The sequence below is a fragment of the Vespa mandarinia genome, chromosome 4, assembly GCF_050613455.1.
Source record: "Vespa mandarinia isolate Hongniang chromosome 4, ASM5061345v1, whole genome shotgun sequence".
NCBI lineage: Eukaryota > Metazoa > Arthropoda > Insecta > Hymenoptera > Vespidae > Vespa > Vespa mandarinia.
The window spans coordinates 8,604,697-8,619,140 of record NC_140813.1 but is presented as its reverse complement, the minus strand read 5'-3'; the positions used below and the strand labels follow the sequence as shown (position 1 = coordinate 8,619,140).

Sequence of the window (14,444 nt, the reverse complement as noted above, 5' to 3'; positions counted from 1 at the left end):
ATAAGTTTCTTTCTCTTCCGCGTATGTGACTATTTTTTATTATTATCTTTTATTATTAATTTCTTTTTTATAAAGGAGAAAGAGAGAGAGAGAGAGAGAGAGAGAGAGACAGAGAGATTTAGAAATAAAATTATGTTGATTAATAGTACCATAAAATATATAATTTATATTATTGTATATAAGAGTTAACACCATCGTATTTTCTTTTCTTATTGCTTTGCATGTATTTTTATGGCTATTTGATATTTTTCTTTTTATACAAATTAATCTAAAATGAAAAAACCCATACTTGTGAACTAAATCCTGAAATATGTAATTTATATTCACTGTAAAGTTTTATATCTTAGAAAGAAATTTTTTTAAAGGAAATTTTATATCGTTATAAAAATCATATAAAAAGTTATTAAATATTGAACATTCCATTCTCTCTATCAAAGAGACTTATCGATCTCTCCATCAGAGAAGAGAACCAACTTAGGGTGGACCCTTAATTTCACGGCTGATCTGCCAAAAGGCTACCCTCGAACTAAAAGGGCCCTCTTCGACAAGGATATTTAAATTTACGCGCTTAGACACGCTTTGGGCAGCTTCCGTTTGGCTTCTACCAAAAATATTGACAAGGATACGTTTCTCGATCGATAGAAACATATTCAAAACAAATACGACGATAAGTTGAGTAGAAATAGGATAACATTATATTAATTAAAAAATATTCTTATTGTTAGTAAAATTTAGAATAAAATAAGATTTATACGAGATTGAAATCGATTAGGAATAAAGAAAAATTGTTAGGTTTCAAGTTGATAACAAAAAATTGTACTCTTCTCTCTAAGAGTATCAAATATAAATCTGAGACCGTATGTGAAAGAAAAAGAAAGAAAAAGATCGTGGATGATAACCTAAACTGGTGACACGGTGTCACACAGCCGGTGCGTCTCTCTTCGAGAAAGGGACATCACCGCGATGGGAAACGGTTCTTTTAGATTAGATAGACTCGATCCCCGCAATAGATAACCTCACGAAATACGGGTGCTTTTGGATGAGCGTTTAAAAAATATTGTCACGTAGAGAGATAAGCGGATGACATCGTCGAATCGACAAAACCGGGAGCTCTTCACGAAGGATACGTAAAAAGATTCGTGTATAGTACAACGAATTTGAAACGATTCATTTTCGTTTTTTCCGCCCTTTTTATCATGCAACATACATATATAAAATTCATATTATAGTAATTTATTTCGAAATATTATGTATATCGTAATATATTTAATATAACGCTATAATTTTTGTATTTGAAAAACGAAGACTTTTGTTTTCTCTTTTTTTCCTTTTCTTTTTTCCTTTTTTCTTTCAATAATCTTACGATTAGAAGGGAAATACCAAGTTATCATTCAAAGATAGCTATAAACGCCACGTAGGGGAACACGAAAGAGGATGCCACTGGTATTTTCCTGACGTGTGATTGGTCGTAGAACAGTTTGTTAGACGTTATCGTTAAGCGATAGTTTCTGACATGTAACGGTAATAACCTTACGCTAACGCTTTCCCACGCATCACTCTTAACAAGCCACAGCTGCACCCATACCGATTTCTCCTAATGCTCTTCTTCGTTCCTTCGTGTGCACGGAAGTGCCGATAATTATCGGTCGTACCCATCATACTCACGCGAAATGTAAAATGAATTTACATAATCCATACTCTTGTTGGATCGATCGATCGATCGATTGTTCGTATTGATTAATTATTAATTACATATTGTTCATAGCTAAACTTCCTTAATCAATTAATTCCACATACACACACACACACGTATATATATATATATATATATATATATATATATATATATATATTAATAAACGTATAAGAGATATAAAATATTGTGAATTGTTTTAATATTAATTTTAGCTAATAGTGCTATTAATTATGTTTGAACAGAAAACGAATTTTCCTGTTTGGTTACCTTTAGAAGAAAATAGAGGAAAGAGAGAAAGAAAAAGGCATCAGGAAATTTATGGGGACGTTTTAACCGGTGTTCCTGAAATTCCAGCGTTGTTGAGCAAATTGTAGGAGAGAACGCACGATTAGAGATGATGGTCGGGAGAAGTCATAAAGGCGTACGACGTGATGAAGGTGTTTCAGCGGTCGAAGAGGGCTATTGATCTTTGGTTGCGTGTGAGAGCAGCGCCACGTACTGGCCAACCCTCGCAACTAATGTCTTCATCCCTCTCCTCCGACCGCCTACGCGAGCCCTGTTCGTTTCCTCTTCCTCTCTTCTCTATTGTTCTCCTCTCTTTCTCTCTATCTCGTTCTCTTTCCGCCCCCCCCCCTCTTCTCTCTCTCTCTCTCTCCCCCTTCTTGCACACGTTGACTCCGCACGCCATCCCTAAATCGTGCTTCACGCTACGCGAGTATTCACGCGAATACGAGCAAAGGGTTAGTGTTCTTGATGTATCAGGACACCCTCGGGGGTCGTTGGTCCTTCGTCCAACAGCAAGAGACAGACATTGCTTCTTCTCCTGTAATTTTGAATCTGAGCATCTTTGTTGAGACTAAAGAAAAAAGAAAGGTGGGGGAAAGGGGAGCCTGGTTTATCGTTCAAAGTATGCAAATTTGCAAACTCGTAGAAATAAATTAGAAGATTCGTCGTTGATTGCAAGCTCGTCTTGTTGTCTGTTTTAGGTATGGTTTCAAAATAGAAGAGCAAAATGGAGGAAAAAGGAACATACGAAGAAGGGACCTGGTAGGCCGGCACACAATGCTCATCCTCAGAGTTGCAGCGGTGAGCCAATACCACCCGAGGAATTGAGGAGGAAAGAACGTGAAAGGCGGCAAAAGAAATTGTTGAAGGCTCTTGAGCGACAACAACGAAAACTTGCCGCTAAGGTAGGCAAGAATGGTTTAATTGAAATTGTTAAATATCTTCTAATGGTTTCTGAAAGATTTTCAAAATCATTCCGAAAATTTGTTTCAATTGTTGCAGGGTATAACAGTGGACTTGTCGACTTTAAGAGCAGAGTGGGAGTCTCGAACAGCGGCAGCGTCAGGTAGCAATTCTCTAAGCGGCCATCTTGGAAATTCCTTTGGACATTTAGGTAACAACGAGAGTAGCAGCGTCTCCGGTTCTGGTAACGATGCTAACGAAGAAATCGACGTTGTTGGGGGTTTGGATTCCTGTAGCGAAAGTGGAAGTGAGAGAGTTGATTCAGCAGCCGACGGTTCCGTTGACGGGGAGTCTTATCCAAGATTGGTTAATGGAAGCACCGATCAGACAGATCAGAGACAGAGCACGAATCACGCGAGTACCAATACACAAAATCCAAATTCGTCTTTGAGTCTGGATCATTTGAATCATCAACAAGGTATTCATCATTGGGGTTTGAGCCTTCTCGAACGAAGACGGGAATTAGTGAATATATCTGTGGTCCGACAGGCAGCGAATAATAGTAACAACAACAATAACAACAATAACAATAACAATGTTACTCGACTGATTAGGCAACAAAGTAGCGAGGAAGACGTTCAGAGTAGCAGTATAGACTTGTCCGTGAAGGGTCGCGAGGAGAGAAAAAGGCTGAATCCATTTTCTATCGACAGTCTACTCGGTAACAATAACAGGACAAGTACACCTGTAATTAATCAGAATGAACATCGAGCTTCCACGCCTACGTTGTCGAATGGAAGGGAGTCAAGTACTCCAACGTCACCTATTTCGGTGCCCACTTCGCCGTCCACGACGTAGTGACGTTTCGATAGTTTAGTCCGATTTTCTGTATGTTCATTTTTGACAAAGTCGAATGAAAAAAGATGTTGACGTGTTTGTTTTGGACTTTCGATATTTTTTCAATCCAAATATCGTGATTGTTCGAATAATTAAACACGTTTATCAGAAATTACAAATGAATACAGGACTTATCGGTAACTTCGATGACTTCTCGCGATTGTAGTAAATCTTCCAAACTTCCAAAGACTGGGACTATCGAGAAAGAATAATAAAATAAAAAAAGAAAAAAAAAATTAGAAAAAGAACTTCTCAAACGAGTTACGAGTCTGTAACGTGTTTCCACGATATCACCTAAGGGATAGACCAACAACAACGATTTACTTTGACAAAGCGAAGAAAGAGAAAAAACAACGCCTATATCAGTTACGACATATCTGCAGCGAGTGGACGCCGATTTGAACGAAGTTTATCTTTCGCTTAGGGCATATGCGAGGTGAAAGATAAATGAAGAGGAGAATGTGCAATAAAATACGAATGGATAGTTCGAAATGACTTCGGTCAATAATCGGAACGATGTCGTGATCGATATTACCGAAGATAAAAGTGTGAATCGTGCGTGAGTGGTTCTTTGCCGTGTGATAGTGAGAAAAGAAGAGATAATTAAGGAAGGATGAGGGAAAGAGGAAAAATTCAAATTATGTGTGCGCGTCTGCTATGTGTATGCGTGTGCGTATGCGTGTACGTATGTGAGTGTGCGTGTGTGTCCATACAAGAGAGAAAGACAAATAGAAATGAAAGACAAGCATGTGTATTTAATGTATATAATTAGATCCAAAATAACGGAGGATTCACGTTTTATTTAATTCACGTAGCTGATAAAAAGCAAGTGTTCGTCGAATCGCGGATATTATTTAAATTTTAAAGCAATAGAGATTTCGCCTGGTATACCTATGTATATAATAGAAGAACTTATAAAAGATCTAGGCAGGCGCGATAAGCCAAGATAACGACAAAGGGATACAGAAAGGGATGCGTTTTCCTTTGACCCTCATTCACACATTCACATCGAGCGTAAACGTTGGCCGGTGGAAAGTTGTGGGGAAGCGAGGGGGAGAGAGAGAGAGAGAGAAAGAGAGAGAGAGAGAGAGAGAGAGAGAGAGAGAGAGAGAGAGAGAAAGAATGAGAAAAATAAAGCGATGCCATAAAATCCAGGATGCAAGATAGTACGTACCATATATCCATTAAAAATATATTAATTTATTCTCAAGACTATGCTGCTCGTTCTATCCTAACGACCTTATCCACTTCTTCATTCATTCACAGGCTCCATATTATATCCGGAACAAATTTTTGCTTCGTGCTCCTTTTCTCGCCATTATCTTAATGAAATAATTTTTCATAAAAAATCTTCATCCTACCAATAATTTTGAGAAAAAAAAATTATTTACTCGAATGCGCGCAAACATTACGTCACGATCTTAATTGTTCACTTTGAACTTTTCGATATTTATACTGGATATGATAAATTTTTGCACGAAAAATTTCAGTACTTTCATTTGAGTCGTCTCTGCTTCGACTTCACACAGTGACGATAATAATAATAATAATAATAATGATACTACTATTATTACTACTACTACTACTATTAATAATAATAATAACAGTAATAATAATAATAATACTATTATTAATGACAATAATTAGTTTCTTCAGAAAGTAAAACAAATTCCTTCGACGTGGTTTTCATTATTGTGTTCTTTTTTGTCTTCTTCTTCATTAATTTTCGTTCGCCTCTTTTGCGTTATCATATCAAAGCTATGTTAATGCGCGAAATCGCAAATCCGCCGGGTTTGCGCGTGCATATACGCATACAAACGTAGATTGTACGTATCTACGTGGGTTACCCTGTCTCATTCGTAATAATTTAAAGCGCGCGTGCGTACCTAGTTAATTATACGTTTATCGCTGAGCTCCGCTAGTTCGTCGTAATTTACGACGAGGCGATTGCACCCGCGCTCGCTCGTGTCTCCGTGCCGAATTGCGGACTTTAAACGAAATCGAACATTTTTTTTATTCCTTTTTCTTTCTTTTTCTGTTTTCATGCGCTTTAAGGCGACATTTATTTTTAATCTTACGATATCACCTCGAAAACACGACATTAACTTCAAGTTGATATCCGATTTTCGACCAACTTATTGCAACATGTCATGTCATTATTATTTATTATTATTATTATTTATTTTTTATACGAAACAAACCCTACGATACGTATAAATATTATTATTGGAATTAATTGATATTTTCTTCATATTGATGCCAATTAAGAATGATCATTAATGAGATTTCTATTTTCGTGCTACGTTCTACGAGTATTGTGTTGCTTCTGACTCAGCGTGCGTATATGTATTTATGTATGTAATATATGTATATTAGCTGCGGAACATTACGTTGCGTTGGTACGATAAGCTTTGAATCGAAGTAATAATTAATAAATCACGGGTGTATTATTTCCGTAGTGAAACAAACCAACAGAAGTTGACTTTATCATGTATCGTAGGGATATTATTGACATGAAACGCATTCCGTACTCGCAATAACATTTACAACTTTATTGAAGCACGATCCCTCGCGGATTGATTCATTTCATCCGCGAGAGATAGGACGAACGAGAAAGGGGAGAAGACAAAAGCTTCGAAAAGATATTCGGTTTCAGCTTGTCAGTTTCATCGAACAGAGAAATATAGACTGTTCGAGAAATTTAATTTATATTCCATTATTAACTAGACAATGACATATTACAATCAGTAATGATATTTCATTCTATAGTGACACGGAGAAAGAAATGAAAGGGAATCGTTGTAAATTCGCTCGCAATATGGTGATGCAAGAAATAATCTGTCCGATCATTCCAAGTAAATAAAACTTTTTGAATTGCAACACGGTAAGTCAGATATTTTTAACAATGATTATAAATAATCAGAATTAGAAAATTTACAGTACGGAACGTATATTATTTGAAATTTATGAAAAATAATTCGTAAAAATAAAATAAAAGCTTTTTTTTCTTTTTAAGACACGTTATTATTGATTAAAGATTTTCGAAAATAAATAATTTATCGGATTTTTTTATATCGAAGAAAAAAAAATTGTTAGGAAATGGTTATAAGCGAGAAAGAGTCGAAGCGAAGGAGTAGGAGTAAGAAAAGATGGCGGAAGACGGGGTTCGTCTTCGTCGCGCGATTTATGCGCATCGCGTGCGTGTTAGTTCGTGCATGCGCAGCGTTTACGCGCGCGACTGGACGCCTCCTCAACAAAAGGCCATTGTGCACATCGTCGAGCCCACTGTAATATTATTATTCACGTAGGAAGGAGCGTCGTTGTGTTCGATGGACCGATACTTCTTTCGTCGCGAAGATAGTCTTCATGTACGATCATCGAAAGATATTTTACCGATTATATTCATATGACGCAATCTTCAGGTAAGTTTATTTTCCTCTAACTTTCTTTTTCGTTCATTTTTAAACATCCTACGAAATTATAATTTTCATAGATATCGAATAGATATAATTGATTACTTCTGGGATAATATTTTTTCTATTTCAGACTGAAAAAACATAAATTACTAAAATGAACTTGATTTCGACTATAAGTTATCTCACTATTCTAATGAAGTTTCAATTAAGGATTCAAAAAAGTTCAAAGACAGAGATCACATGGTAATTATAATATTCGTATAAATCATTATAGGATCGATCAAACGCTATCTCACGGCAATATAACCTTTAAAGCTAACGAGTAATCCGGGTAAGCTATTTACAAACATGTTCGTTGAAAGTCTTCGTGTTGATAGATCGAGGGTAATGGTGGAGAATAATCGGGAAAAAAAGCGAGTGGGGAGGGAAAGACTCAGGATCAACAATGAAGGCGTCTCTTTTCTTAACGAAGGAAGATCGTCGACGATCGTGAATCTCGTAAATCCTTGGATTATTAATACCTGGCAGTCTTCGTGCGTGAATCCGGCAGGTGGTTGGCCGGCCACCTCTAATCGCGATCCCCGAGAATAATTTACGTTCGTATTCCTCGGGTGCCGAAGAAGGAAACGTTAACGACTATCGGGGGGCCTTTCGAGCTTCTCTCTCTCTCTTTCTCTCTCTCTCTCTTTCTCTCTCTCTCTCTCTCTCTCTTACTTTCTCTCTCTCTCTCTTTTTCTCTCTTTCTGTTGCTCTTTATCTTTTGCGTGATTTGCTCGTCGATCGTGTGCTAAGCCAGGTGACCGGGACTCAACTGTACTTCCTCTTCTCCTTTTCCTATTTCTCGTCTAATCTTTTATCGTTTCTCCATCGTTTTTTATTTTCAATCTGTCGAGTCAAACTCGATCATCGTAATTCGTTGATTCTGATCTTTAAAGTACTGGATTAAGAAGATCCATAACAGAATCGGCGAAAGGTGTCATACATTAATGGTATCATTCATTTTAAAATAATGTCCGAAAATATTATTCGATTGAAGCAAGATTTATCAGACGACGGAGATTCGTAATAAACATAATCGTTCAAATCCTTAAAGAACAAAGGAGATAACGTTCGAGTCTCATCGTAAGCAAGGTGTAAGACGATCGAGTTCGATCCAATAGATCAGGCGGCAGATTCCTTACCAGTTATTACAAGAGGTCGAAGGTCGATCGCTCGCATAAACCATTTAGGCCCGATCGACTATCGATACCGATATTTCCCAGAGGTATCGACTATCTTCTTCGTCGATCTCTCGCTCGGACAAGACCTCGTTCTTCTTCCTTTCTCTCTCTCTCTCTCTCTCTCCCCCTCTCTCTCTCTCTCTCTCTCTCTATATATATATATATATATATATATATATATATATATATATCTTTTTCTCTTTCTCATTTTCTCTACCATCATACTTCCTATCTATAGGACCATCCACTCTCACCCACGCTGGACCAGATATCAAATATCTCCCCTTGACTTCTTCCCTTTCACTTTTTTATCCAGTACTTTTTGTCGTACTATACAGTGTGTTCATGATAAAAACAGAAACTGCGTGGGTACCCATTTCTGTGTACTAATTAATCGATCTAATTAATATTCCATTAGTAAGCATTCGATAATATTCTATTAGTAAACCGTCATGAGATATCGATAAAAGTTGTGATTTGATACGATCAGTGAGAATATTCTCGTCCAAATGTATCCGAGTGTGAAATAATTAAAAAAAGATTTTAAAGATATTTACAACGAAGAAGGAGAAAGAAAAGAAAGGAGAGCTCGAGTGGGAAAGTGATCGTGGAAAAAAATAATAGAAGTACGAAGGTTATATACAACGAAATTAATGATAAATTCGAATGATCAATGCAAACTATTTATTTTTATTCTTTGGTATTGGCATTAATAAGTTTAGAGTTTACAGGAATACAAATAGAAATTAGAACGGAAAAAATATAGTTAGCTATTAACGTCAACATGATTATTAACTTTATCAATTCATTACTATACATTACTCTTTCTATTTAATAGTTCACTTATCTAATAATTTTTGAATCTTTTCATTCTGCTTAATATTTAATGTTTATGTATATTGCGAAAGAAAAGCGATATGCTTTATTGTCGTGGGTTAAAATAATAAGTATTTTTTTGAGTACACATATATATACACAATATACACATATGTATGTATATGTATATATAACATATTTTGATTTGAATGCTTTTAACAAACCTGTTTTTTATAGCTTAAAAGAAAAACAGTGTATTTGTTTACAAAATCGTAAAGAAACGTATGTTTATTAAATAGTTAGTCATGTTTCTCATAAAATATGAGTAATCATGTTTCCTAGAATTATCAAAATAATATTTACTAATAAATCGTTAAATATGTTCGCCTTTCTGGCAACGTACTTACTTATATATATATGTATATATTCGCTTTAACATCTGTCTAGAAACAACGCTATTTTATTAGAAAGATATATCGATTCAATATCGATTTCTCGTTCTGTTAGTAATTACCTAAAAACTTTTTTAAATCTATTTCACATTCGAATACGATAATAAGTCATAATTTATCGAATAAGTCATAAATTTCAAATGAAAAAAAAAGAAAAAGAAAAGATGATCTCTGTCTTCAGAATTATCTCGTAAGGTATGATCGTGCCAACGGCTAGTGGAGAATCCTTTAAAAAAACTATATGAGTGATATGTACCATAATGGGATTATAATTATGACATTATAATTATGGCATTATAACGAACAGGCAAAACTATCATCAGTGATTGGAACGCATCTGAACGAATAACAAATTCGATCTATTTCGAGATGACAAATCTTTTCCTATTGTCGATAATAAAAGAAAAAATAGAGGAAGATAGATAGGTGAAATTATCCGGTTAAAAGAATCACATAAGTTACATCTTACGTAGAACGATTGAAGTCATATAAACAAATGTCACGAAATTGTGAACGTTAAGTACTATTACCTGCATGTATATTACCTACGTCATCTCGAGAAAGTCAAAAACATGGATTCAACCGTGAAGAGGAAGCAAATTTATAATATAGGAATAAGATTTATTACAGCAATTACGGGTAAGCAAGAGGAACGGACATCGTTCGATGCTCCTTATCGAGCTTATTAACATTGAACGATAAAGTGACTGACACGCTGATGGTTCCAGGAAACTGAAAGTCACTGCAGCAAGAAGAAAAGAGAAAGAGAAAGAGAGCAGGTGTGTCCGGTTAGATCGAACGACAAAGTAGCGTGCGATTTCGAGCGATCTTATGTCTTCGTCTTGTGAAAATATCATTTTTCGAATGAGAAAGAAAGAAGGAAAACTTGTATATGATAAGAAGTAAAAAAGAACAGAGAGAGAGAGAAAAAGAGAGAGAGAGAGAGAGAGAGAGAGAGAGGGAAAGAAAGAGAGAGAGAGAGAAAGAGAGAGAAATATACGAAAGATGTCAGAAACGACTTAATAGGCAGAGTACGGAACGTATGCTCATCCAATTTATGTACATATATAATGGGAAAGCGTTCCAAGAGATCTTGAAAGAGCGAGTAAGATTTTATGACTGTTGTAGAATATTGAAAATCGTCTTTCTCTCTTTCGACAATAAGGATCGCGAACGACGCCGTTGGTGGTGGGTTTCCAAAAGGGAGGTTGAGAGGTGCCCGAGTGGTGGAGATGAAAGATAAAGAATTAATAGGCGCTTTTGGCAGAGAGCCCTGTCTGCCTAACTGGCGGGAACAAATTTTATTACCAAATTTTATCCACGCCCGTGTGCGCCAAGATGGCTGATATATCCGTATCGGCGCGTAGTACCTCTTCGATCGCAACCGCTCTCTTTCCCTCTCTCTTTCTCTCTCTCTCTCTCTCTCTCTCTCTCTCTCTCTCTCTCTTTCTCTCTCTCTCGCTTCCTCGGATGGCTGCAGCAACTACGTATATGCGAATGTGTATATGCCTTCTTCGCTAAAGAAAAGATGCATCTTAGGAGGCCACACAAGCTGGAAGGATCAAACTTTGATCCTCGTTCGTTTCACTTTCTCGTAAAAATCGATTTCCAACCTTTCCTACAGCCTAAAGCGATAAATGATCGAAAGGTTTGCTTCTGAGTAGTTTGAAAAGAGCTTGCCTTCGTACTCCTTCTTACTCCCTTCTTTTACCTTTTGACTGAACGTGAATCGACGAGGTAAATAACTGTGAAAGGAGGATTCACATTTGTGTTTTCTTAAGGAGAACAAGTGAAAAAAATGTTGACCCGGTTTAACGCAATCGACCGCCGCGAGTCATATTTCAACGAGACGTTCGAATCGTGGATAGTTTTGAAGTAGGTCCGATCAGTTGAACCTTTGCTTTCAAAGTTACGAGCTTCTCAATTGTCTTCTCGAGCCTATACTATTACATTTGTAAGTCTGCCATTCTGTGATGTTATTACAAGTTTGAACCGACACAACTGAATTCCCTAGGACGTTATACTTCCAAGAGAAGATCTTGCGATTTCATCGAGAAAATGAAGGGAATGGCGAAGAGAGAAAGCGAGAGAAAGAAAGAGACGGACAGAAAGAGGAATAGGGTACATCCTTTTCTAAAGAGTTTCTAACAGTCTTTCTTTCTATCTTTTCTCTCTTTCTCTCTCCCTCTCTTTCCCTCTCTCTCTCTCTCTCTCTCTGTCTCTATCTCTGCCTCTCTCTTTCTCTTTCTCTCTCTGTGCCTCTTTCTCTCTCTCTCTCTTTCTCTCTGTCTCTCTCTCAGCCCTCTTCGCGGCAATATCGTCGATAAGTATCTCGAGATGGTTCTTCTCGCGCTATGTATGAAGGTGTAGGATATCTACGTAGTGGTACATGGTACTTTGATGGCGGCCAGCCAGAAGTAAATCTAAGGTTTACGAGGCAGTACCGCCTCTTACTAGCACCTCCTCATACCGCACCGGCCTGCAGCGCCGCGATGTACCGGGATGCACCAGCAGAAAGGGAAAGAGGGGCATACCGCCGTTTGCTCGCTCATAATTCTCATAATAAATCGCCTTGGAACAACTGACGCGGCCGCTCCACATACACAAAGGGCCGACTAACTTCGCGGATTTTAACTAATACTATAACGATGATTGATCGAGAAATGTAAGTTTATATCGATTTCGAAAGAAGAAAATTTATGATATTTGTGTTGAATCTTTAGCGAATCTTCCTTGAACCATATGTTCCATGGATCGAAGATCAGATCGATTTGTGATTATTACTAGAATCATTAGTAGATTATTAGTTTTTTATTATTAACGAAATTATATGACAATTTTAATGATGATAGAATATCTGGTACATTACTGTAATCATATGTTGCAATTTGATTACATCCATTCTATTTAATAACATATAATTTTCATATGACATAAGTTTTCATATTTTACATTTTTATTTTCTTATCATATATTTCGAATTTTTAATCTTCTTCCTATCGATCATTTGATATAGTTCTTCTGTAGGATACGCCAGATCTCTATATTATTTTCTATAGTCAACATTGATACCTAATCATAACATATTCCACGAAAGGAAAGGAACTTGACGTGTCGATGAAGAACCTTCGAGGAAATTTCTATTGAAGGGCCAATCTTGAATATCTCGCGTGCGCGGCTTCCGTGGGTCTCGTTCAAACTAGCCTCTACATTGTGTCGCGTTGTCGGACAATTTACTTCTTCTCTGTTTGGCCTCACGGGTATAGCGTGAGTCGTCGTAACTTTGTTGTTGTTATTGTTATTGTTATTGTTGTTGTTGCCTTTTCTTAAAGAAAGATAAGAAGAAAAGAAGAAAAATAAGAAGAAGTCTAGGACCGAAGCGCGTGGTCATAGGGTTCGATAATATAGTTATTACCAACGGGGGGCCCCTCAAGCTTGAAGAAAGCGACGAACCCCGCATTAAAAACCAATTTTTGGTCCCGAAAAAACCTCCGCTCTTGGTCGTAATAACAGGCCTGGTAATCTATAGTAGGTTTTCTGTCGAGGCCTGAGGACCGACCTGCCAAGGCCCCATTCTCTCCTCCTTCCCATAACATACTCTTCTATCCACATCTCTCTATCTCTTTCTATCTTTTCTTTTTTTTCTTCTCTACGAATTGACCCAGTATAATCGAGTAAATTGATGCTCGCAGCCTCCGACAGGATGACTATTTTCAATTAAAATGATCCAGAAAACGAGCGACAGCTGTCGAACGTGCCTTACAAGGACGTTAATCTCAATGGCTGATGTCGTCCTTCGTGTTCGAGGACTCTTTCTCTACTTTAGTGAACTTGTTGAATGATTCTAAACGAAACACTTTATATGGTGTATATTTAATATATCCGAACGAGTTGTACGTTTGTGTATACATAACCGTAAGTATGAACCCAATTTAACTTCAGAAAGGCTTGTTTTTTTGAGAATAAAATTCCATCCTATATATATATATATATATATATATATATATATGTATATATGTATGTATATATATACATATATATATATATATATATATATATATATGTATATATGTATGTATATATATACATATTTAACAGCAATTGCGTTTCTTTTAAGCAATGGTTAATATGGCCGTTTTGAAAACTCTTTCTTTTATTGTTTAATGCACACTTAATGCTCTTTTAATGAGACGTATGATTATTATTTTTCGGCTGTTCTTAGAAGTCCCAAAGATTTTAATCTGCACGAACGTCATCTTTTTGTCACGAAACTTGCTAGATTCTTATAAATAATTTACTGTAACTAAGATAAAAATATCTTTTCAATATTTTTATCGTTAATTAAGATACATAAATTTATACATATATATATATATATATATATATATATATATATATATAAATACTTTTTTCTATGTTAAAATATAATGTCGAATAAATTCTATGAATCTTCAGACTTCATAATTCATAAAATTCGATATAATATATGTATATATTATTTCATAGATAACACTTCTTTTTTTTTTTTTACTGGCGTGACTATGGCACTGCGTGCCACTAAATCAAGTCAGACCTTAGTCGCCGGGAGGGCCCCGGTTCTAATAGAATTCGGCCAATTATCCCCCGTGGATCATGGGCACCCCGTTAGCTATTTCTATTAAGCGTATTATTATAAGTATTCCGCGGAACGATAGCCAATTACGGAGAAGGAAAGAGAGAAAGAGAAGACAGGTCTTAAGAGGAAGGGATGAGAATTATT

The 14,444-nt window shown here is 36.4% G+C and overlaps 1 protein-coding gene across 1 annotated transcript in view; it reads left to right on the top strand.

Moving 5' to 3' along the window:
* LOC118443014 (uncharacterized) overlaps window positions 1-4,936 on the top strand; it is a 28,382-nt gene extending 23,446 nt beyond the window's left edge. The window contains exons 3-4 of the mRNA XM_035869413.2: window positions 2,683-2,886; window positions 2,984-4,936. Of these exons, the coding sequence (XP_035725306.1) occupies window positions 2,683-2,886; window positions 2,984-3,742 (963 nt within the window). The 3' untranslated portion in view covers window positions 3,743-4,936. The remainder of the gene's footprint in view (window positions 1-2,682; window positions 2,887-2,983) is intronic.
* The last annotated feature ends 9,508 nt before the right edge of the window (window positions 4,937-14,444 follow it).